The sequence below is a fragment of the Rhincodon typus genome, chromosome 24 (assembly GCF_021869965.1).
Source record: "Rhincodon typus isolate 14 chromosome 24, sRhiTyp1.1, whole genome shotgun sequence".
Classification (NCBI taxonomy): domain Eukaryota; kingdom Metazoa; phylum Chordata; class Chondrichthyes; order Orectolobiformes; family Rhincodontidae; genus Rhincodon; species Rhincodon typus.
This window is the reverse complement of record NC_063355.1, coordinates 26,740,108-26,761,525: the sequence shown is the minus strand read 5'-3', so window position 1 is coordinate 26,761,525 and position 21,418 is coordinate 26,740,108. Positions and strand designations below refer to the sequence as shown.

At 38.0% G+C, this 21,418-nt stretch overlaps 1 protein-coding gene across 3 annotated transcripts in view; it reads right to left on the bottom strand.

The window, feature by feature from the left end:
- Nucleotides 1-21,418, bottom strand: part of LOC109912461 (ABC transporter B family member 1-like) — a 171,954-nt gene that overhangs the window by 130,912 nt on the left and 19,624 nt on the right. For all 3 annotated transcript variants that reach the window (XM_048611177.1, XM_048611176.1, XM_048611178.1), the window contains exons 7-9: nucleotides 12,040-12,214; nucleotides 3,191-3,251; nucleotides 2,665-2,800 (exon numbers count right to left, since the gene is read on the bottom strand). In XM_048611177.1, the coding sequence (XP_048467134.1) occupies nucleotides 2,665-2,800; nucleotides 3,191-3,251; nucleotides 12,040-12,214 (372 nt within the window). The remainder of the gene's footprint in view (nucleotides 1-2,664; nucleotides 2,801-3,190; nucleotides 3,252-12,039; nucleotides 12,215-21,418) is intronic.

The following is a 21,418-nucleotide window of genomic DNA, read 5'->3' as shown; positions in this document are numbered from 1 at the left end:
AATCGTCTGGTGTCAAAACTGAGCAGGCAGTCTGTTTCTGAAGAAGGGTCTAGGCTCGAAACATCAGCCTTCCTGCTCCTCTGATGCTGCTTGGCCTGCTGTGTTCATCCAGCTCTACATCTTGTTATCTCAGGCAGTCTGTTAATCTGGTCTTAGACAACTGATATTTGGGGGAGTGCATTTAGAAATGACTGAAGTCTATTTGTCTAACTTTATCAAATTTTGAACAAAATGAGTCTCAAAAAATCTTCACATTTTCTTGTACTACTATTTGTTCTGTCTTCCAAAGAGACATCACTATCATATTTCATTTAAACATTTCACAGAAACACTCTTTATTTCTCTCTGTTTTGGAATACTTATACTTAAAACAGTGAAAACTGAATTAGCATCACCAATCATTCTCAGACTGGCATAATTGGAGATGGTGTTTCAAAGGGATTAGTGCTGGGACCATTGTTTTAACCTACATTAACAAATTGAATGGACAATTTCTGTATTTAATGAAAACAAAAAAAAAAGGCAATGGAAGGATACAAAAGGAAAAAAGCAACAAAATACAGGAAAATACTAACTGAAAGCCCGTCCACAAATTTATTCACAAATAACTTTCAATATAGGCAAGTGTGAAGTGCTACATTTTGGCAAGAAGATCAAGTTCAAAAAACTGCTCAGATAATAATAGTCTAATTGAGATGAAAGAGCTAATGGACTGAAAAGGTTCAGATACACAAAACAGCAAAACTAGTTACACGAGTTAATAAGGACACTTATGAAAAGTACAAACTAGCACTGCAGCACATTGAGTGATAAAATTGAGAAGCAGTAAAGTCATGCCGTTTGGACCTCAATGCTCCCTTCAGATTTGTGGTGACACTATCATGCCCTTAAGTATCCTTTTTGCACATTCCTTGGATTCTGTGCAAAGTCAATGGAAAATATTTTACATCTTTGGGGGATAAAAATAAACCCCTCACCATCTAACAATGCATTCTAATTTGTAAAAGAACTTTCACTGCTTGTAATTCTATTAGTTTCCACCAAAGAATCAGAAACTATATCAGAAGGGACAATCTGAATTTTCTTGCGATGGTCCTTCATTGTCAGATTAATGGAACATGTACTGTGCTGAAACCCAATGAGCACTTGAAACTTAGCCAAGCGTTCAGAGTAGCCACAGTTGTCTAACCAATCAACTACTTTCTGGGAAGGAAAGAACAGGCGATTATCTAAACTTCAAAGCAGAGTACTTGTCAATCAATATAAGGTAGCAAGTGATTACATGTTCTTTTTTCCCGCCAATTCCAAACCAGAATGTAAGAGAACTGCTGTTTGCATTAACTCCCCTTTCCCCACCCCCAAGTGTTAAGCCAGGTTTTCAAAATAAAATTGAAACCAGCAAAACTATTCAAATCACAGCAGATAAGTCGACTGCACAAACCGACAGATTATTTTGCAACATTTTTCACTCCATCATGGTGCTTTCATGATGTTAGGAAGTACTGTAATCTATGCGAACAAATACACAATACTGGTTACTTTACACATACCTTTCAGAATGTTCCAGAATCCTCAGCAGATTTTCTTTACAAGCTCCCAAACGTGGCATGCTTTCAATGGGCTTCCAAAATCCCATACCATAAGATATAAATATACAGGAATTGGATTTTTGTTCCCCATACAGAATGAGAATCCAACCTTAGTGGGAGCATGTATGAATTTTCACAGTATGTATTCCCAGTCTGGAAACAGGTGACAGGAAGATGATGTGGGGCTTGGAATGCAGCGCAAAATCAGGGCTTTCTTTCAGGAAATCCAAGTGTGACTATGCTGTGCAGAAATTTGCCTTCTCGCACATATGTAAATTTGGCCTCTAGTCTCCGTACTATAAGTAGTATTAAGAGTCACTGGAAAAGGGTGGAAAAATGTTCAGGGATGATAACTGAAAAAGGTGAACACATGTGGCTATTTTACCTGGGAAAGAGAAAGACAAGAAGTGGCCTGATAGAAGTCTTTGAAATGATTAAGGGGTTAATAAATAAATTTTAGAGATGTACCCACTTGTTGGGGCTTCCAGGAAAGTAAACCAATAAAAGGTCTTTAAAGATTATTGGAGCTTTTCATATGGTAGAAGTAGAGATACTATTTCCATTTTGGGTTAGGGAAACTAGAACTAGGAGGCTAAAAATAAAATTAAATCTAAAAAATATTCAAAAGGAATCTGTTTACCCAGGGAGCAGCTGGAATGCAGAGCTCACAAGGTGTATTTCTGGCAATTAACAGATGCATTCAGGGAGAAGCTAGCTAAGCACATGGAAGGGGGCTCTAATATGCAGTATAAACACAGGCACAAATTGTCTTGTATTCTGTAAATACTGCGTATTATTTTGTATTATCTAAAATTGTGATGGCGGAACAAGTAGCATTAACCTGCAGCTAGAATTATGAAGCAAAGTAATTCAAGTCAAGCAGTAATAATAAAGTTGAAGATGTAGGAGAAAGAAGTATTTAACACAGGCAATAAAGAAAACAAAAAAAGGAAAAAAGAAGTACCTAAATAAAAATGATGGCAGCATAGCTGACCATTCTAATGTGAATGCGATTTAATAATGACAATTAACTCTCTCAAGTAAACAAATTGCATGAGGCTGAAATTCAACTCACCATATAGGACGCCTCCAACTGCTACAACTGGGATAGAGGCGAGCAGCACTCCAGTCAATGCTGGGCTTACAACAAACATAAGAACTACAGAACCTACTATTTGAAATGTGTATCGTAGCAACATGGACAGATTCACCTGCAATAAAAGAAAAATTATGTAAAATCATGACTTTGCCATCATCTTATAATTTACATCACTATTTATAGCTTGGTTCAATTCTCATACAGTACAATACAGATGATAAACACTGCACAAAATAGAAATATGATTTTAAAAATAATGATGTCAAGATCAAAGTTGGACTTCTAAAATCTTAACCTTACAGTGATCACACATCAGCTAATGCAAAAAAGATATTGTCACTAACATTCATAGATACACAGCATAAATACTAACGTGGCATAAATTCTATGTTGTTACTTCTGCATTTACCTCCACTTCTGCTGAAAAAAGGACACCAAATAACAAATTTTGCTTTTTGCTTCATTAGAACCAACTTATGTTGGTGTTTGTTCTTATACTTACTGTTAAAGAGCTCTGAATGATCTGCGTATCTGAGGACAAGCGATTCGTCAATTCTCCAGTTCTATTACAAGAGGAAATGTAATTAAAAACTTAAAAATTGAGAAGAATTGTACATTCAACCAAAATCAGATATTGTTGAGTTTACTTGCATGTCAAGTTGGACTTATTTAAATAAAACTAATTTAAATAGACTGCAAATACTAATACAGAATATAAGAATACAAGAATCTGGATAAAAATGAAGAAATGAAGTTGTAGTATGTTTTCCTTGTGATTAGCATTATCACAGGAATCTAAAACTCTTTTCAGAACTTTGGGGCACAATTTAAAATGTTCAGTTTATTGTTCCTAGACTAAAATACGGCACACACTAGAAAGGTGTTACTTGAGAGGTGTTGATACAAAATAATTGTGAAAATTTTAAAACACAAATATATATTTTCTCTTCTCTTAGTTTGCGGCAGGGGAAAACCAGAGTCTGGCCTCCTGTACCTAGGCTTATGCCAGATCCAGCCATTTTAGACAGCACAGTTTTTGCTTGGTCCTCAACGCTGCCATCACTTTCCCTTGCCTCTCACAGAGCTCAATACCCTTTTGAGATATACTCGCAAGCATCCGGCTGAAATCAACACCTGAAATATGTAAATTGATACAACCAAAGCTGGAGAAGTGCACAGTACCATAGTCCCACTATTTCACTGGTCAGAACATTAAAAAATACCTTTTCCTAGTTACCAAGATGGCCTATCATAAACCTTATCTATAATCAGGTTTTGAATAGAAAGACCTATCAACCACATTTCTTTAATAATTCTTAGTTATTGGTTTATTCTCAAATCAAAATTTATTGAATGAAGACTCAAGAACTGGTTTACATATTCAGGCAGCAGTGCATGTATAAATATTAAAGTCTAAATGTTTATGTCTCTAAATAATATAAAAAATGCATAAATAAAAAGTCACACAGGGAAGAGAAAAAATATAAATTTCTTTTTCTGCAGAAGTTCATTTTTTTTGTAAAATAGAAAAACATTTTCTACTTATTCTTGGAGCCAAAAAGGATAAGGGGTTGAACATTCCAAAGTCTGTCACTGATGTTCTGCAAATATTGTTGCATCACTAATCACATATGGTATCGTTGGAGATAACAAGGTGTAGAGCTGGATGAACACAGCAGGGCAAGCAGCATCAGAGGAGCAGGAGGGCTGACGTTTCGGGCCTAGACCCTTCTTCAGAAATGGGGGAGGGGAAGGGGGTTCTGAAATAAAAAGGGAGAGAGGGGGAGGCGGATAGAAGATGGATAGAGGAGAAGATAGGTGGCGAAGAGACAGACAGGTCAAAGAGGCAGGGATGGAGCCAGTAAAGGTGAGTGTAGGTGGGGAGGTAGGGAGGATGGACAGGTCAAGGGGGTGGGATGAGGCTAGTAGGTTAGAGATGGGGGTGGGGCTTGAGGTGGGAGGAGGGGATAGGTGGGAGGAAGGACAGGTTAGGGAGGCGGGGACGAGCGGGGCTGGTTTTGGGATGCTGTAGGGGGAGAGGAGATTTTGAAGCTTGTTAAGTCCACATTGATACCATTAGGCTGCAGGGTTCCCAAGCGGAATATGAGTTGTTGTTCCTGCAACCTTCGGGTAGCATCATTGTGGCACTGCAGGAGGCCCAGGATGGACATGTCGTCTGCAGAATGGGAGGGGGAGTTGAAATGGTTCGCGACTGGGCTGCATCCCAAAACCAGCCCAGGGCGTCCCCGCCTCCCTAACTTGTCCTTCCTCCCATCTATCCCCTTCTCCCACCTCAAGCCCCACCCACATCTCCTACCTACTAACCTCATCCCGCCCCCTTGACCTGTCCATCCTTCCTGGACTGACCTATCTCCCCATCTACACTCACCTTTACTGGCTCCATCCCCCGCCTCTTTGGCCTGTGACTCCTCTCCACCTATCTTCTCCTCTATCCATCTTCTATCCGCCTCCCCCTCTCTCCCTATTTATTTCAGAACCCCCTTCCCCTCCCCCATTTCTGAAGAAGGGTCTAGGCCCTAAACGCCAGCCCTCCTGCTCCTCTGATGCTACTTGGCCTGCTGTGTTCATCCAGCTCTACACCTTGTTATCTCAGATTCTCCAGCATCTGCAGTTCCTACTATCTCTGGTATCGTTGGAGTCTTGGCAGACACAGCTTACCCTGGAAATCTCCTACAATTAATCACTCTCCATCAGGAACAAATAGATAGCATCCTAAATTCCAGAAAAGGTTCTTTCCAGAAACAGGAGATCAACTCGGTAGCCCTTACTTGTAGGCTACTTGATCCCCATCTAGTTCCAGATATCAAAGCACTCTCCACCAAGTCACTGTTCACAAAGCAAGCCATTATGACTCCTCATGCGATTCATAGGAAACACTGTTTAAAAAAGTTCAAAGTCCAGAGTGATCTTTCAACACTTTCTTTTAAGAAACTAAAAAAAGGTATTTTTTTCAAAACTCAAAATAAATTAATTTCTCCACAATCTTTAAATTTTTAGTCCTGCAAGAAATATCAAAAATGAAGCACATTGGTAAGAAAATCTACTACTAAATGAGCTTTTCAATTATTGAACACATTTTTTTGAGGAAACAGTAGAAAGAAGAACTAATAGCACAGAGTGAAACTTGGATAAATAATATGCTTAATGAAATTCTTCTTGGGCTTAAAAAGTCTTGGGTACTATTTCAGCTACATTACATTCAAAACAGTAACTCAATTCTCAAAATATTGAGAAAAATATTGCCTGTATTAAAAAAACACAATACTAATTTACAAAAATTACCAAGACTACACAAGGAAAAATAAAAAATATTTCTGAAATAATCAAGAGGATTCTTGCAAGTACCAACTATACTACATTTTATTTTGTGCCACTTCATATACTCACTGCAAAACCAACATGACAACTAAAATAAGATAACACAGTGTGGAGCTGGAGGAACACAGCAGGACAGGCAGCATCAGAGGAGCAGGAAAGCTGATGTTTTGAGTCAGGACCCTTCTTCAGAAATGGGGGAGGGGAAGGGGACTCTGAAATAAACGGCAGGGGCGGGGGGGTGCGCGATGATAGCAGGTAGATAGTGGAGCGGATAGAGTGGGAGAGAAGACAGACACGTCAAGGAGGTGGGGATGAAGCTAGTAAAGGAGAGTGTAGTTATGTGTTCCTGCTGTTCCAGACTCCAACATTGGCAGTTCTTACTATCTTTATGACAACTAAAATATTCTTATGCTTCTACACATTCACATATTGTTACAGTTCTGCTACTTTCTGTAAATATTTAAGAGGACAATTGAAAAGAAAAAGTGATTACACAATTATAGGGGTAAATCAAAGAGGAGTTCAAGAGGATAGGTTTATACTTTATGCAGAAAGTTTCTATTTTAATTGGAAATGGCTTATCTTGGTCTTGATGCATTGCTCCATTGACATTTTGAAAGTCATTTCAGCTTCAAATAAACTTGCTTTCAAATCAAGAATATAAATAAAAATAAATAGCCTCCCGAGAGATTTAGATTAATTATTTCAAGTTAACATTATTGAAAAGTTCTTAACCCACTTGCTAACATTGTACTTCACGCATAAGTAAAAAAAAAAAACTTACATTAAGAAGCGAGTATAGAGACAAATAAAATGAATCTTAGCAAGCTTAGTTAGTTGATGATACAATTCAACTGGCCTGCTGTCTCTTTAACTAATATGCAATAGTTTACAATAATGTAAACAGAGGTATGAGAGGAAAACAGTGAAACAGAATCTCCTTTTTTTTTGTAGTGAAGTAATACTATAGCCAATGAAAGTTTTGACCCACTACTTGCAATAAACACTTCCTATATGGAGTAGGAGCTGCTTGTGCGATGGAAGATTACAGGTCTAATAAATAACATAACAACATATCTTTATTTATTAGAGAATTATAATCAAAAGGTATGCTTGATTTTTCTATTATTCTCAACTATGTTTTTGGTTAACTCTGTTACATATCAGTAAAATTTAAACAAAAATAATATAAAATGTAGCAATATGCTTCCGCTAATACAAAGTAACAGCTATAGCTTCACACTCATGTCCTCTGATGAAGTGCATATTAGTCACTCATAGATAAGCTACTGCTCCAAAGGGAGTGAACACGAAAGCCCAGAGTGCTGATGACAAAGCAACACTAAGAGACTGTGGGCACATATCCACATCTGCTCTTAACTACGATTACTTCAATCATAGCTGTGAACATTATTAGTTGGAACCAAAATATGCAGATTAAAAATAATTCACATTTACAAAAAGCTTTACCATTTTATGTCAGTTGAGTTTTTCTTTGCTATTCATTTGTCATTCATTGTTAAACTTTGCTTTAAAGTCCTCCTTCTGTGCTGGTAACCTTTGAAGTGCTTTTACTAACATTTTCTTCATATTTTAAATATGTGCTACATCAGATATTGTGTGGGAGAAGGCTAAGATAGCCAAGCTTGACAAGACTTAATAAAGATAAATGGCTGTACATTAGGCACATACAATGTTCAGTTGGTCATCGATGACAAAACAAAGTACTATTGAAAGATGTGTTAAAACACAAACATCTGGATTAGATCTTCACTGGAAAAGGGTCTGGTGGCTCAAAAATTGCTGTCAAATATAGCACTTCTTTTCATTCGTGACATAAAACATTCCATCTTATCAAAATTAATTGGTTGATGATTAAAAGGATACAAGCATAAAAGAGATCTACATCATTCTTCCAATATCCTTTTGGTATATACATTAAAATGGATAGAGGTTTTATTTGTAGCTGGCAAGTTGATTTTTAGAACACATAGCTGAAACATAACATTTAAAAACACACACACAAAAGCTAAGTATTTTAGGTCTATTACCACAAAAACACAAGTGATTCTTTAAGGGATTCATGTTTATTCGACTAAATTTGGCAAGTAGAATTCATTGGAAGTGTAGAAGTGATTCTCTGCTTTGAAGGTTTAGTATACCAATACCTGGAATTGGTGGGTTGTGAGGAAAGGTTGAACAGGCTAGACTTATTCTTCCAAAGTCCAGCGGATGCAAGTGGCAGCTTGATTATAAGACAAGATCATAAGGGATCTTGACAGGATTCTTTTGTAATTCATTCATAGCAAATTAGTGTTGCGGGCTGGGCCAGCATTTATTAACAATCTCTGGTTGCCCTGGTGATGGTGAGCTGCCTTCTCAAAATGCTGCAGTCCATGTCCTGTAGGTACACCTACAAATGCCATTAGGGAGGGAGTTCCAGGATTTTGACCCAGCAACACTGAAGGAATGACAATATATTTGAGTCAAGATGTTGAATGACTTAGAAGGGAACTTGCAGGTGATGATGTTCCCACGTATATGCTGCCCTTGTCCTTCTAGATAGTAGAGGGCATGGATTTAAAACAGGCTGTCGAAGGAGCCTTGGTGAATTTCTGCAGTTTATCTTGCAGATGTGCATATACAAACAATGTTTAAGATCAGCCACGATCTTACTGAACAGGGCTGTGCCTGAACCAGAGGTGCCAAGTGGCCTATTCCTGCCCCTAATTCATTTGTCTCTATATCATGTTCAGGCTAAATACAAGGAACATTATGCAAGTTGCTTAAGTTGCAAAATTAAATGACCGGTTATGATGACTTTTTAAAAATAATATTCCCCTTAATTCTAGCACAAAACAACGGAGATAAACCCAAGTATGAAAGAGATGTTCTGAACTTTCCTTACTGAAATACAATGTCTTTTGGAAAATTGCAGCATATCAGATAAAATTAACTTAAAAATAAAATTAACTTTAAAACCCATCATGATCCACAAAACAGAATTCCATTTCTTGCATAGAACCAAAAGACAGGCAAAACCGAAATTTTGATTTCTAAAGTCTTTAGCTCTTGAATAACATTGTCACTACCATAGCAAAATCTGGGCCATGGATTTGCAGATTAGCAATGACCTGCTTAAGTCCATCTTCCATAAAGTTCAGTAAAGTAGTTTCATTATAATCATGAAACCTCACATTCTTGTGAAAAAATTCAATAAATAGAAGTTCATATCAACAAAATTAGCATTCACAATCATACAACTTTTTTTGTATTTTTCTTTTTTTCTAAACACATCATTTTGCAGAATGAAAAAACTATTCTCTTGTGACTTCATAACATACATTAGATCATTCTGAAACAATAGCAACACCAATTATATCATTTAGAAAATTCAAAATGTTTTCAAAAGTGCCTCATCCCACTATGAGTATGACTAATTCAGTCCTAGTTTTACATCTGGTTCATTTTATTACAGAAAGAAAAACAAATTAGAAAGGCAGCTAGTAATTTAATAGTGGTAATGAACTCTAAAGTTTGTGTACTTTGGGGGCTTTACCATGTCAGCAATGTTTTAACACTTGGCTTTGCCTCATTCCAAAAATACCTAACTTTGTCAATGTGAAAGATGCATACGTTGTCATTCTTTATAGTTTAAATACATTAAGCCTGTAATTTGTGTCTGGCATCATTCCTTTGTTCCTCATCAATCATTTTAATTACAAACATTGTCATAGTCTACCTGCTCCTCCATGTAATTAGTTAATAAACTAAGGCTGGAAATGTGTCAGAAACTACAGGCGAGTATTTCAGGTAAATAATGGTCAGAATTTACAGTTTTGCACATTTTAAAAAAAAGGCAGGTAGTGTGCCTGAAACAATCCTAGTTTTAGAATTCCAATATTTCAATAAGCCTATCTAGCTTTCATAACGCCTTCTGCAGTTTGATTACCATAACTATATCTTGTTGTTCAGCTCTGCAACGCATGGATGAATTTTGTGATTCATGGCAAAGCAACAGCAGTCACCGCTGACCTGAAGAAAGCTTTGAACAAAGATTCAGATTCTGTGGCAGAAATCTCTCCTTTAACCGCCCAGAAAATTTGGTGCCAAATCAAGATGATGTCTTGGCATCCATCAGCAATTATGTCATCAAGCAGGTAGGCATATGATCAAATTTGAAATAGTCACACACAGCAAACTAGGAAATTAAAAGCACTTGAAATCTTTCATGTTTAGACCAAATTAAGATAGCAAAATAAATCTGAGAGTACTAAGCAGTTGAATTAAAATATAGACTTTTATTTAGGTTTTTTTAAAAAAATGTGAACTTTTGTGCTAACAGGGAAATTCAACATTCCACAATTCTAGGCCAGTGAGTGCCATTTGGTACCAATTACAAACTTATTCTACCATTAAAAACTCAGTTACGTCTCACGCAACAATATGCAACATTTTCTAGTGTTAGTACACTGAAACTAATAGCTTTATAATAGATGCTATCATCAATTAATGATTGCAATGGAGATAGTCTGAGAGAACCTCTATGAAGCACCCGAATAAGGAGCATAGATTAGATGGCAGCAACTTCTGGCTTCCATGTTAGTTTGTACATGTCTAAAATGATAAAAGGTGATTGGCAGATTCAGAACAGTAATATCAGCAAATGCTGGCGTTGTCATTATTAGCACAGCAAAATTTGGACCATGGATTTGAAGTTTCGTATTTCCCTACTGATACCCATTTTTTGTAAAGTTCTGTAACGTAGTTTTTCATGGTGTAAGGAAGAATAAAATTAGAGAAAATATGAAACTTACACAATTCCCATGATTAACCTACACTTTAGGATATTGACAATTTTTTCTTGAGTGGATAAATATTCCCCATAGGTGACTGGATCATTACAGGTCTATGACAACATTGACATTAAACAGCATTAGTCTATCCCATTTAATACTATTTGTTGTCAAAACAATGCAACCAGTTTGTCTTTCTTAAAAATGGGGGTTAAATACTTAAGCAACCAACTATACTCTGTCAAAGTGAGATACTAATCTGATTTTGATCAACTAGGAAATTGAATGATTTAGCATGTTTATTTTAATAAACAAATACATATTTCCCTGCAACATCTTCTCACATCCTTACCTCTGATTAAAACTGTGCACAGAACAAAGTCAGTAAAATTATTATCTGTCAATAACTGAGGCACTACAGTAGAGATTCAAAATCTGAGCATTACTGGCTTTCAATCTCCTACGGAGGCTTCCTGCCTGGTGTAAACTGAAACTGGGGAGAAGTATGGAGTTCTCTCCATCCACTTATCCATAACTGAAAAGCTGAGTAGAGGGGTTAAAAAAAAAAAACAAGCTTAATTACAACTAAATGATGCACTTGGAATTCTTTTCTTTATGTTTACATTACATTCAACATTGACACTGAGCTTTGAAACTATGCAAAGGAACAAGCTCAATACTTTACAGGGGAGGTGATGGCCTCGCAGTATTATCGCTGGACTGTTAATCCAGAGACCAGACAACATGCTGGGGACCCAGGTTCGAATCCTGCCACGACAGATGGTGGAATTTGAATTCAATAAATATCTGGAATTAAAAATCTAATGATGACCGTGAGTCTACTGTCGATTGTTGGGAAAAAAAATCGATCTGGTTCGCTCACGTCCTTTAGTGAAGGAAACTACCATCTTTACCTGGTCTGGCCTACATGTGACTCCCAGACCCACAGCAACGTGGGTGACTCTGAACTGCCCTTTGGGCAATTAGGATGAGCAATAAATGCTGCCCAGCCAGCGATGCCCTTATCCCATGAATGGATTAAAAAAAATTTCTAAGGAGGAAGTGCAATTCCCATTGAAATCCATCATCATCTTTTAATGATACAACTTAATTTCTATACAGCAAGTCTAAAATCTTTTTCACAAGTCTTGACATTTATAGCCTTCATTTAATCACAACTGCAAGGCTCATCATTCTGCAAGTTCATAGCACTCACCTGTTCTCATCAAAGAATGCAATTTCTTGCTTTAGAATGCAAGCAAAAAGCCTTTTACGCAGTCTGGCTACCAGCCTGTGTCCCGCAAGAACAAAAAAGTAGGCACGGATAAATGAACAAGCAGCACCACCAACGTATATGCCAAAGAGGATAAGAATCATTCTGTCAAGATCCTCTGAAAGAAAAAAAATAACAAATCTTTTAAAGTTAATTTTTACAAGCAGAATTTTAGATCGGCTTCACAGAACCACATATCACATTTTTAAATAAGACTTAATAATTTTTAAAAACTTTTCCGAAACATATTTTAGTTGTCATTTACCACTCAAAAAAGGGTTATATTCATTTGCCAGTGTGGACTGAATTTTTAATATCAGGTCTAGAAGCAAATATTGGCCAAGATTTTGCAGACGGGCAGTTTGTAACTTTCAACTCATCCTTTAATTTGAAAATTGTTGCGCTACGAAATGCTAATAGTTCAAGCTGACAATATTGTGGTGGCTTCAATGTAGCCTTTGAAACCAACAATCCATCTCCTATTATGCAAGTAAAGCAAGTGATTAGGAAGTAAAATGGAACACTTGTGAATTGCAAAGGAATGCAATATAAAATTAAGCAAGTTCTGCTACAGTTGTCGAGGTCATTGGTGAAACAGCATCTGAAGTATTGGGTACCATTTTGATTTCCTTATTTAAGAAAGTGTATAATCTTAATATAAGTAGTTCAGATAAATTTCAGTTGACCAACTCCTAACAGGTATGGGTTAGTTTTGAGGAAAGTTTGGATAGGTTGAGCTTCTAGTATCCATTGGGGTTTAGAACAATAAAAAGGTAATCTTAATAAAGCATAAGGTGCTGAGGATATTTAAGTGAGGATGCTTAAAGGATATTTCCCCTCATGGTAGAGACCAGAATTAGGGGACAGTTTAAAAACAGTATGTGTTCTACTTAAAATATAAATTAAGACAAATATTTCCACTCAGGTCGGTAGTCTATCAAATCCTCTTCCCAAAGTGCAGTGAAGCCAGGGCCATTGAATAGTTTTAAGGTTGAATTAAATTTCAAATTAAAGGGAGTTAAAGGTTATATCAGGTAGAAAGGGGCATTGGTTGGGACCACAATTAGATTTGCTGCAATCTTACTAAATGTCAAAGCGGGTTCAAGGAGCCAAATGGCCCACCCAACTCTTAATTGGAAAGCTCATATGCATGTTCCTTAACAAACAGAAATTTAAAAGTTGTAAAAAGATCAACAGAGAAGGACAGTCAAATCAAGTGATAAAAGGAAAGAAAGATTGTCTTAAGACAGAGTGAATAGAGACTGAAAGGATAGAAAGACAAGTCCTTTCAAAAAAAATAGCAAGACCAATTTACTGCATACTGAGACACCAGGGTCTCAACTGTTCCTTTTTTTGAAACTGGGCGATTGAGTGTCACTGTACGCACATAGATCTAATAATCAAAAGGATCCTTATGCTCCATTAAGTACTAGCCTAGTACTAGTGTGTTGTGGTTAACTCGCAAATAAGGCACAGGTACAATGTCTTGTAATAACAGACAGACAGGCAATCAGTTTATTCAAAATTCATCACGGCAGCAGCTTCCAAATTGTGATAATGATACAAATGAAACAAGAAAAAACCTAACTTATGACTTAGTTATATGTAGTGCTTAAAAAAGGACAAAATAAGATTGCACAATAATCATTTCAGCATATAAAGATCACAAAGGTTGCGTTAAATTGCAGAAGAGAAATTAAAAAGTCTACTGCACTCCTCATTCTCTATCAAAATCCATAGGTCATATGTTGTCAAGTCACATTCATTAAATTTCACCCATATCCCTTCAAACCCTTCCTATTCATGTACCATCCAGATGACTTTTAAATGCTGTAATTGTACCTGCTTCCACCACCACCTTCTGGTAAACTTGTTGAATTCACCAGATAACAACACAAATTACAGGATGATTTATGCACTAATAATGACATACATATTAAACTCATCTTTATTTTACAAGCAAATGATGGCTCTATTAAACTTTCAACACCTCAACATATTAACCAAGAAGAAGAAGATGCACCAGATAAAGTTTAGGGAACAGTAAATTCCTAAGTTGCAGACTCAAAGACACCCACAAGGGCAATATAGGTTATAGTAATCACAAAAACTAAATAAAAATTTACCAATGGGAGAATTTAAACATTGTTAGCGCTACAATTAAGGAATCATTTATACTGATGTTGCGTGATGCAAAAATGAAAATCAATTTTTGTTCAATTTAAGATGTGGAAGACAAATCTTCAAATGTTTTCTGAACAATTCTCCCCTTGAAGCCGTCCTACTCATTTAAATTAATAATTTTTTGTTATTACATTGTGCTTGGGATGTCAGGGAGCCTAACAAGATTGCTTTTACTGCCCATTCCTAAGATGTACTGTGGTGTTCTCCTTGAACCGCTGCAGTCTTTGTGCCAACAATATAATATTCTACAATCGAGTTTGGTAGAGAATTCCAGAAGATTCATCCAGCAGCAATGAACAAGTAGAACATATATGTCCATGCAAGTCCAATGTATGACTTGTGTAGGAAACTTGTAAGTAGTGGTATCCAGATGCTCAGACAACTCTTCTCCTCGTTGGTCAAACAGTCCATTGGGTTAGGAGACACTACTGAAGTCATTTTGGCACATTGATGTGATGTATTCAATGCATAATTCATACTGCAGCCACAAGTGTTCCAACGGTGAAGGTGGATATTAAATCTAGTGGCTCACCAAAAATCAAGTGAAATGCTCTTCGATTGTTGATACTGACTTTCTTGAAAGTGATCATGGATGCACCAGGGCAAACGCAAGGTACTCCAAAACATGGTTAGCCTGGTATCATTTATAAAGCTCAAGTTATGAGGGGGTAAATGGTGCGACACTTGTAGAGTATCTAGTCTCTGTCCTTCTCTTGTAGCCACCTTGATGTGGCTGCTCCATATGAGTTTCTCATCAAATAGCAAACCCTTGGATGTGGATGGTGGTGGTCTTGGTAATAATAATGATTAGAAGATGAGGGAAGGTGGCCAGGTGTTCTCATGTTAGAAATGGTCGCTGTCTTGTACCTATTCAGCATCTCCATTATTTGTCATTTGTCAGTCCAAGCCTGGATGTTGTCCAAGCACATCTGCAGACTCCCTTATCAGCAGAGCTGCAAATGATGTTGAACATGAAGGAGCATTCTTGGTGTACTAGCAAAATCCTGGTTGGAGGCAAAAACAATGCTAAAAGGAAAAGTTTACCAGATCTAAAAACAGGACAAATGTCCTTGTTACAAAACAAAAATCAGAAAAGCATAGTTTTGGCACCAGCCCAGTTTACAGACAATGTGGAGTTGTTTCCTTTGGCTTTCTTTCAACTCCTTCCACTGCTTTGCTGATGATGCAAGGTTGTGGATACACGAATTCTCAAGTCTTCCTTTCAATGGTTGAGGATTTGCTCCTTTTAGTGCCTCTGAAGATGGTTCTTCCTCTTTTCCTTTTACCAGGGGACTTGCGCAGAAAAAATTGAGGGAAAGTAGATGGCTATTCCAGGTCTTCTTTTACTTCGCCACATAAAACAGAGATGGGTATTTTCTCATCACAGGCTCGATTCTTCTGCTGTATAATCTGTACCAAAAGTTGTAGCCACCTACCCAAGAATCAATTAACTGGTTATTTTGCAGAGCCCAGCATCTGCCTGGCTAGACCTGGGTCGCAGAAAATGAACAGTAAATTGCTCTAGGTCATCAAGTGTCACAAGAAGTCATCTAGAATGAGATGTCTCAAATTACACCTAACAACCCTAAACAATCAATTAAACATGTCAGACTATTTATGTTGAGGTACTACCACTGGCCAAACTGACAAGTCAACAGCAAACTCAAGATTTTTATACAGGTGAATGGATGTGTCAAAATAAAACCCTTAATGAAAATGCTCAAAGCACAAAAAACCTATTTAAGAGTTATGTTTAACCATGACACATTTAAATGGGTAATCTAATATCTCTATGTTATATTAGAAACTTTAGTTTTGAGTTGCAGCTAGGGGCAAGAAAACCTGCGACACAAGAAACGATACATGAGTAAACCACCATGAAAGCAGTCCATATTGATTAGGCAGAGCTGCCTGTATAAATCAGGAAGAAGAAATATGCATCAGTTGGGATTAGTGTGAATATGAGTCACTCACGTATGAGCTTGAACCAGGCTTTGCAAATCAAAATCAAACCTTGGCTCAGTGGCAGTAACTTCTTTGAAGTCACACACAATGCGAATTCTTTCTCCATCAAAGTAGCCCAACTCAGGTGTCATACAGCTAATGTGTACACATTTTTTATTGAACACAGATAAATAGCCTTTGGCATGACAAATGGTGATTTGAAGGCTACTGTGTTCAATGCTACGTAACATAGGCACAGCATCAGAACCACTGACTTGTAGATTTCTGCTTCTGACACTGTACCAAAACAGTTTAATCAAAATCACAAAACATAGTCATCCTCATAAACCCGTCTACAGCCTTTGACATGGTTGACTACAACAGCCAGGGGCAGGGAGAGAAATCATGGTCAGTGTGCTGGTCTGGTCTGGCCTGGCCTGGGCCCCCCGATCTGACCTGGCCTGGGCCCCCCGATCCGCCCTGGCCCCCAACCCAAGTAAAGTGAGATCCTCGAAGACCCAGGACCCAGTCCTGATCCCTGCTCATGCATCTCCACTGTCCACCTACTGGACAGGATGACAGTCACCTGGTTCCGTTCTTATTTATCTAATCAGTGTTTGAGATCTCCTCCCGACCTTGCATCATTACTTGTGTTCCCCAAGAGCTTTCCTTTACCTGACTTGCTTCTCATCTAGATGCTGCTGCGGAGGCACATATTCCAAATGAACCAGTCCTAGTTTTTGTAGGGGTGACCTCTACCTGGCCATGTAAGGTGAATTGTACCTGATCACACTAAGTAGCGCATGCCTGCTTACAAGATGGCAGACAGAAGCTAAGCAAAACTAAGTAGCCTGTTCACACAGTGAAATACAATGGTACCTTTCAATAGAACTGCTAGAAGGTCAGTAAAAGAATGCTGTATATTCCAATCTGAGACAGCCTGATAACAGGATGCCTAAGGACAGATAAATGACCAGTTCTGGCCTTATTAATGAAAGGATGATTGTCCCAGCAAATGAATAACATCAGGTGCTAGATGAAGTCCCTAACCAGCTGCAAGGATGACAGCTCAAGTTATTTTATAGTAAATAGTTGCTTCTTTTAAGCTACCTGCAATATTAAATAGTTTCTAGTTAAAAATGCTTTAATCATAGAACCCTCACTGTACATATATGGCACCATTCACACTAACTTAGAAGATAAGAAAAAAGAATGATAACTAAGAGTGTCCAAATTTCCACTGCTGCAGTGCCCACTCCGGGCTTTCCACCCCTCGCCATGCCCCCCGCTCCAGCTGCCTCACTGTCCCACTCTTGCCGCTGCTGCCTCGCTGACCTGATCTCATCAGCCCACTCTTGATCCACCATCACTGCAGGAGACAACCTGCACATTCAGCTCCCACCACATGGTTCCCGGTCATGATCCAGCTCCTTCCTGACTCCTTAGTTAAGTAGTTAAAAGAAAAGATCCCGTGGCCTAGGGATTACAAACACCATAAGACCAAGGGAATCTCGGGCCATCTGTAGAAATGCCCATCGTTGATTAGGTGAGCCACAGGATTGGTTGTATGGATTAAGAGGGAAGGACAGTGACTATGTTATATTTGGTCATTGTAACAAAGTGTATAAAATGCTGTATTTTCACTGTAAAAATCAGAGGGTGTCATTGATCTCCCTGCCAGTTTGGGGAAGATTCCTTAGCCCTCTCTCTGCATCAACCGGTTTCTGCTTGAATAAACATCTTCCACTTGTCTGACTCCTGCCTGTCTCCTGAGTTTTTGTCCCTGGTTGGGAGGAGTAACTCCTACAGTTTTTATATGCTGCCCGATGATATTTTACATCTAAATCACTCCAGTTTCATAATGTGAAGTCTGATGCCACTGCTTTTGATCCCATGCCGAACTCCATTCCCTAGCAAAAGTCCGAGATAAAACCAGTTTGTTCACAACCATTGTATCACATTTGATCACAAGATTAACGTCCAACCTCATATGACTTGACATCTTTCCGTTTCACCAAGTCATATCATTCAGTGATCATTGAAAGAAAAATCCTCTTTTCCTTACAGACCACACCAGCTACAGTTTTCAACTGCTTCCGAGATCGCTTGCTTTCATTTGTGCTCAAATCTTGGAGACCACAAGTATACTCATCTACTCATGTGTTGGTTTTAGGGGTGAACATTTCATGCATCACTTTTAGTAAGTCTCACACTAGGTCTCCTGGACCCGAAGCAATCAAGCTTGTCACTAGGCAGAACTGCTACCATGACTCTCTTCATTACCCCATTTTAACTTTAAGATTAAGATTAAGGTTTAAGTAATCTTATTTAATCTTAATCTTAATCTTAATCTTATAAAATTTCCATTCATAACAACTGATCGCTGAGATATAGTCTTCCAGAGTAAGTGGGTGTGATAAAGCAATACTTGACAAAGCTGTTATTAATGCCTGATTAATTCTGGTTGGACACTGCTGTTCTTTCACATAGAAACTTCTAGATTCTATGAGGATAACAAAATTTGGAACTCTTAGTTTTCTGTAGTTACTATGCATACAATTGATCCTAAGGTGAGTTTCCAACCATATATTGGTGTCAGAAAGAAAATCTGCAGACTTTGCCTTGTCTCAGTTCACCTGTCGTTGCACTCCTCATTCATGCTTTTGATTTCTCTACCTTGACAATTCCAACATACTCTTGGCTGGTCTTATACATTGAATCCTTCATAATCTATGTCTTACAAACTCTGCTGCCCACGTCTTCACTGGCATCAAGTCCTATTCCCCAACACCCGCTACACTGGCTTCAAATTGAAAAGCATCTTGATTTTAAAATTCGTACTTTTGTTCAAATCCCTCCATAGGGTTCCTCCTCCCAAGCTCCACAATCTTCTCCAATCTCTCAACTCTCTGATGTACCTGCATTCATATTATTCTAGCCTCCTGTTCATTCCCAATATTAGTCACTCGACCATTGATGGTTCTGCCTTCAGTTGTCTAAACTCCAAGCTCTGGAATGTCCTCTCCACACCTCTGCCTTTTCCTTCTTTAAGATACTTAAAGCCGATCTCTTTCCCCAAGCTTTTTATTATTACATCTGATACCTCCTGATGTAGCTGTGTCATATTTGTATTATAACACTCCTGTGAACCACCTTGGGAAGTTTCATTATGTTATAAAGTACTGTTTAAGTATATTGGCATTGGTTACAATAACATGACTTATGCTGAGTGATAAAGGAATGTTTGTTATGCATGAAACTTGCACATCAATGGCCTTAAGTATTATGCTGTTCATGTGAGCTAATTCTGTTTCCTCAAGCAGAGGATAATGAAAGGTGTTGAGATTTAGCTATAGTGATCCATGTGTTAGAGATAAGCGGGATGAGTGAAAGACTATAAGAAATAGGAACAAGTGTAGGCCATTCAGCCCCTTGAGCCTGTTCTACCATTCAATTGGATCATGGCTGATCTGACACTCCTTATGTCCACTTTCCACCCTTCATTCCCCTGTTGGTCAAGAACCTATCTCAGCCTCAAATATATACAAGGAATCTGCCCCCACAGCTCTCTGTGGCAAGAAGTTGCAAAGGCATCTCACCTAAGTCTTAAATTGGCAGCCATTATCCTGAGACTATGCCCTTTGATCCTAGACTGTCCCATGTGGGGAAACATCCTCTCAACATTTACATTGTCAAGCCCCTTAAGAATCTGATATGTTACAGTGAGATCACCTCTCATTCTTCTTTACTCCAGTGAGCGGAGTTCCAACCTATTTAACCTTTGTAAGACAGTCCTTCCAAACTGGGGATCATCCTAGTGAACCTTCTCTGAACTACCTCCAATGAAATAATCTCTTTTCTTAAATAAGGGGAACAAACAAAATTGCTCTCAGTACTCCAGATGTGGTCTCACCAACAACTTGAACAACTGCAGTAAGACTTCTTTACTCTAATACTCCAATCCCCTTGAATAAAAGTGCCAACATTCCGTTAGCCTTCCTGATTGCCTATTACACCTGTGTGCTAGCATTCTGTGTTTTGTGTACAAGTCCCCCAAGTTCCTTTGTGTTGCAGATTTATGCAGTTTTTCTCTCTTTAAATAATACTCTGTTCTTTTGTTCTCTCTTCCAAAATTAACAACTTCATTTTTTCTCACATTATACTCCATTTGCTAACCTTTGCTACTTAACTTATTAATATCTCTCAGCAGAACTGCTGGAATGCCCCTTGCAACCTGCCTTTCCATCTATTTTTGTCATCTGAAAATAGTACATTCACTTCCTTCCTCAAAGTCAGTAATACATATTGTAGTTCCAGCACTGATCCCACCTTAAAAAAGGACCTTTATCCCTACTCTTTCCTGCCCATCAGCCAATTTTTATCTATGCCTCAGCAGTACCATGGGCTCTTATCTTATGACTTAACCTTTTGCAGGCTACCTCTGTTAAATGCCTTCGGGAAGTCCAAATACAACACACCCACTATCCACTCTGGTTGAGACTTTGTCCAAAAATTCGAATAAACTGATCAGACACAACTTCCCTTTCATGAAGCCATGCTGATTCTGCTTGATTAGATTATGATTTTCCAAATGTTCTGCTGTTACTTCCTTAATAATTGAATCCCATAATTATGCAACAATAGATGTTAGGCCAGTCCGCCTACAGTTAAATATTTTTTGCCTCCCTTCCATTTTTAATAAGAGTGTCACATTGGCTGTTTTCCAATCCTTGATACTTCTCCAGAATGCAAGAATTGTTGGAAAATTACAACTAATGTATCCACTATCTCTATAGCTACTTCTTTTGGGGTACTGGGATGTAAGCCATCAGGCCTGGGTGACTTAGCTGCCTTTAGCCCAATTAGGTTGTGTATTGCCAGCTCTCTAGTGATAGTGATGGTGATGGTACTTAATTCCATGCCTGGATCTGATCTTTTAATATTAATTGGATGTTTGAAGTATCCTCCACTAAAAAGACTGGTGCAAAATATCTGTTTAAGTTCTCTGCCATTTCTTTGTTCTTCATAACCCTCTCCCTAGTCCTCCTTTGCTGTATTATGAATTTATGTGCGGAGCACTATTGGCAAGTGTAGGTAAAATATATCATAGCAATAACTGAGAAGACTTAATCTCCCCACCTAAAGAACTTGACCATCCAATGATGCTGCACCTGCACCAGGCACAATTTTTGCC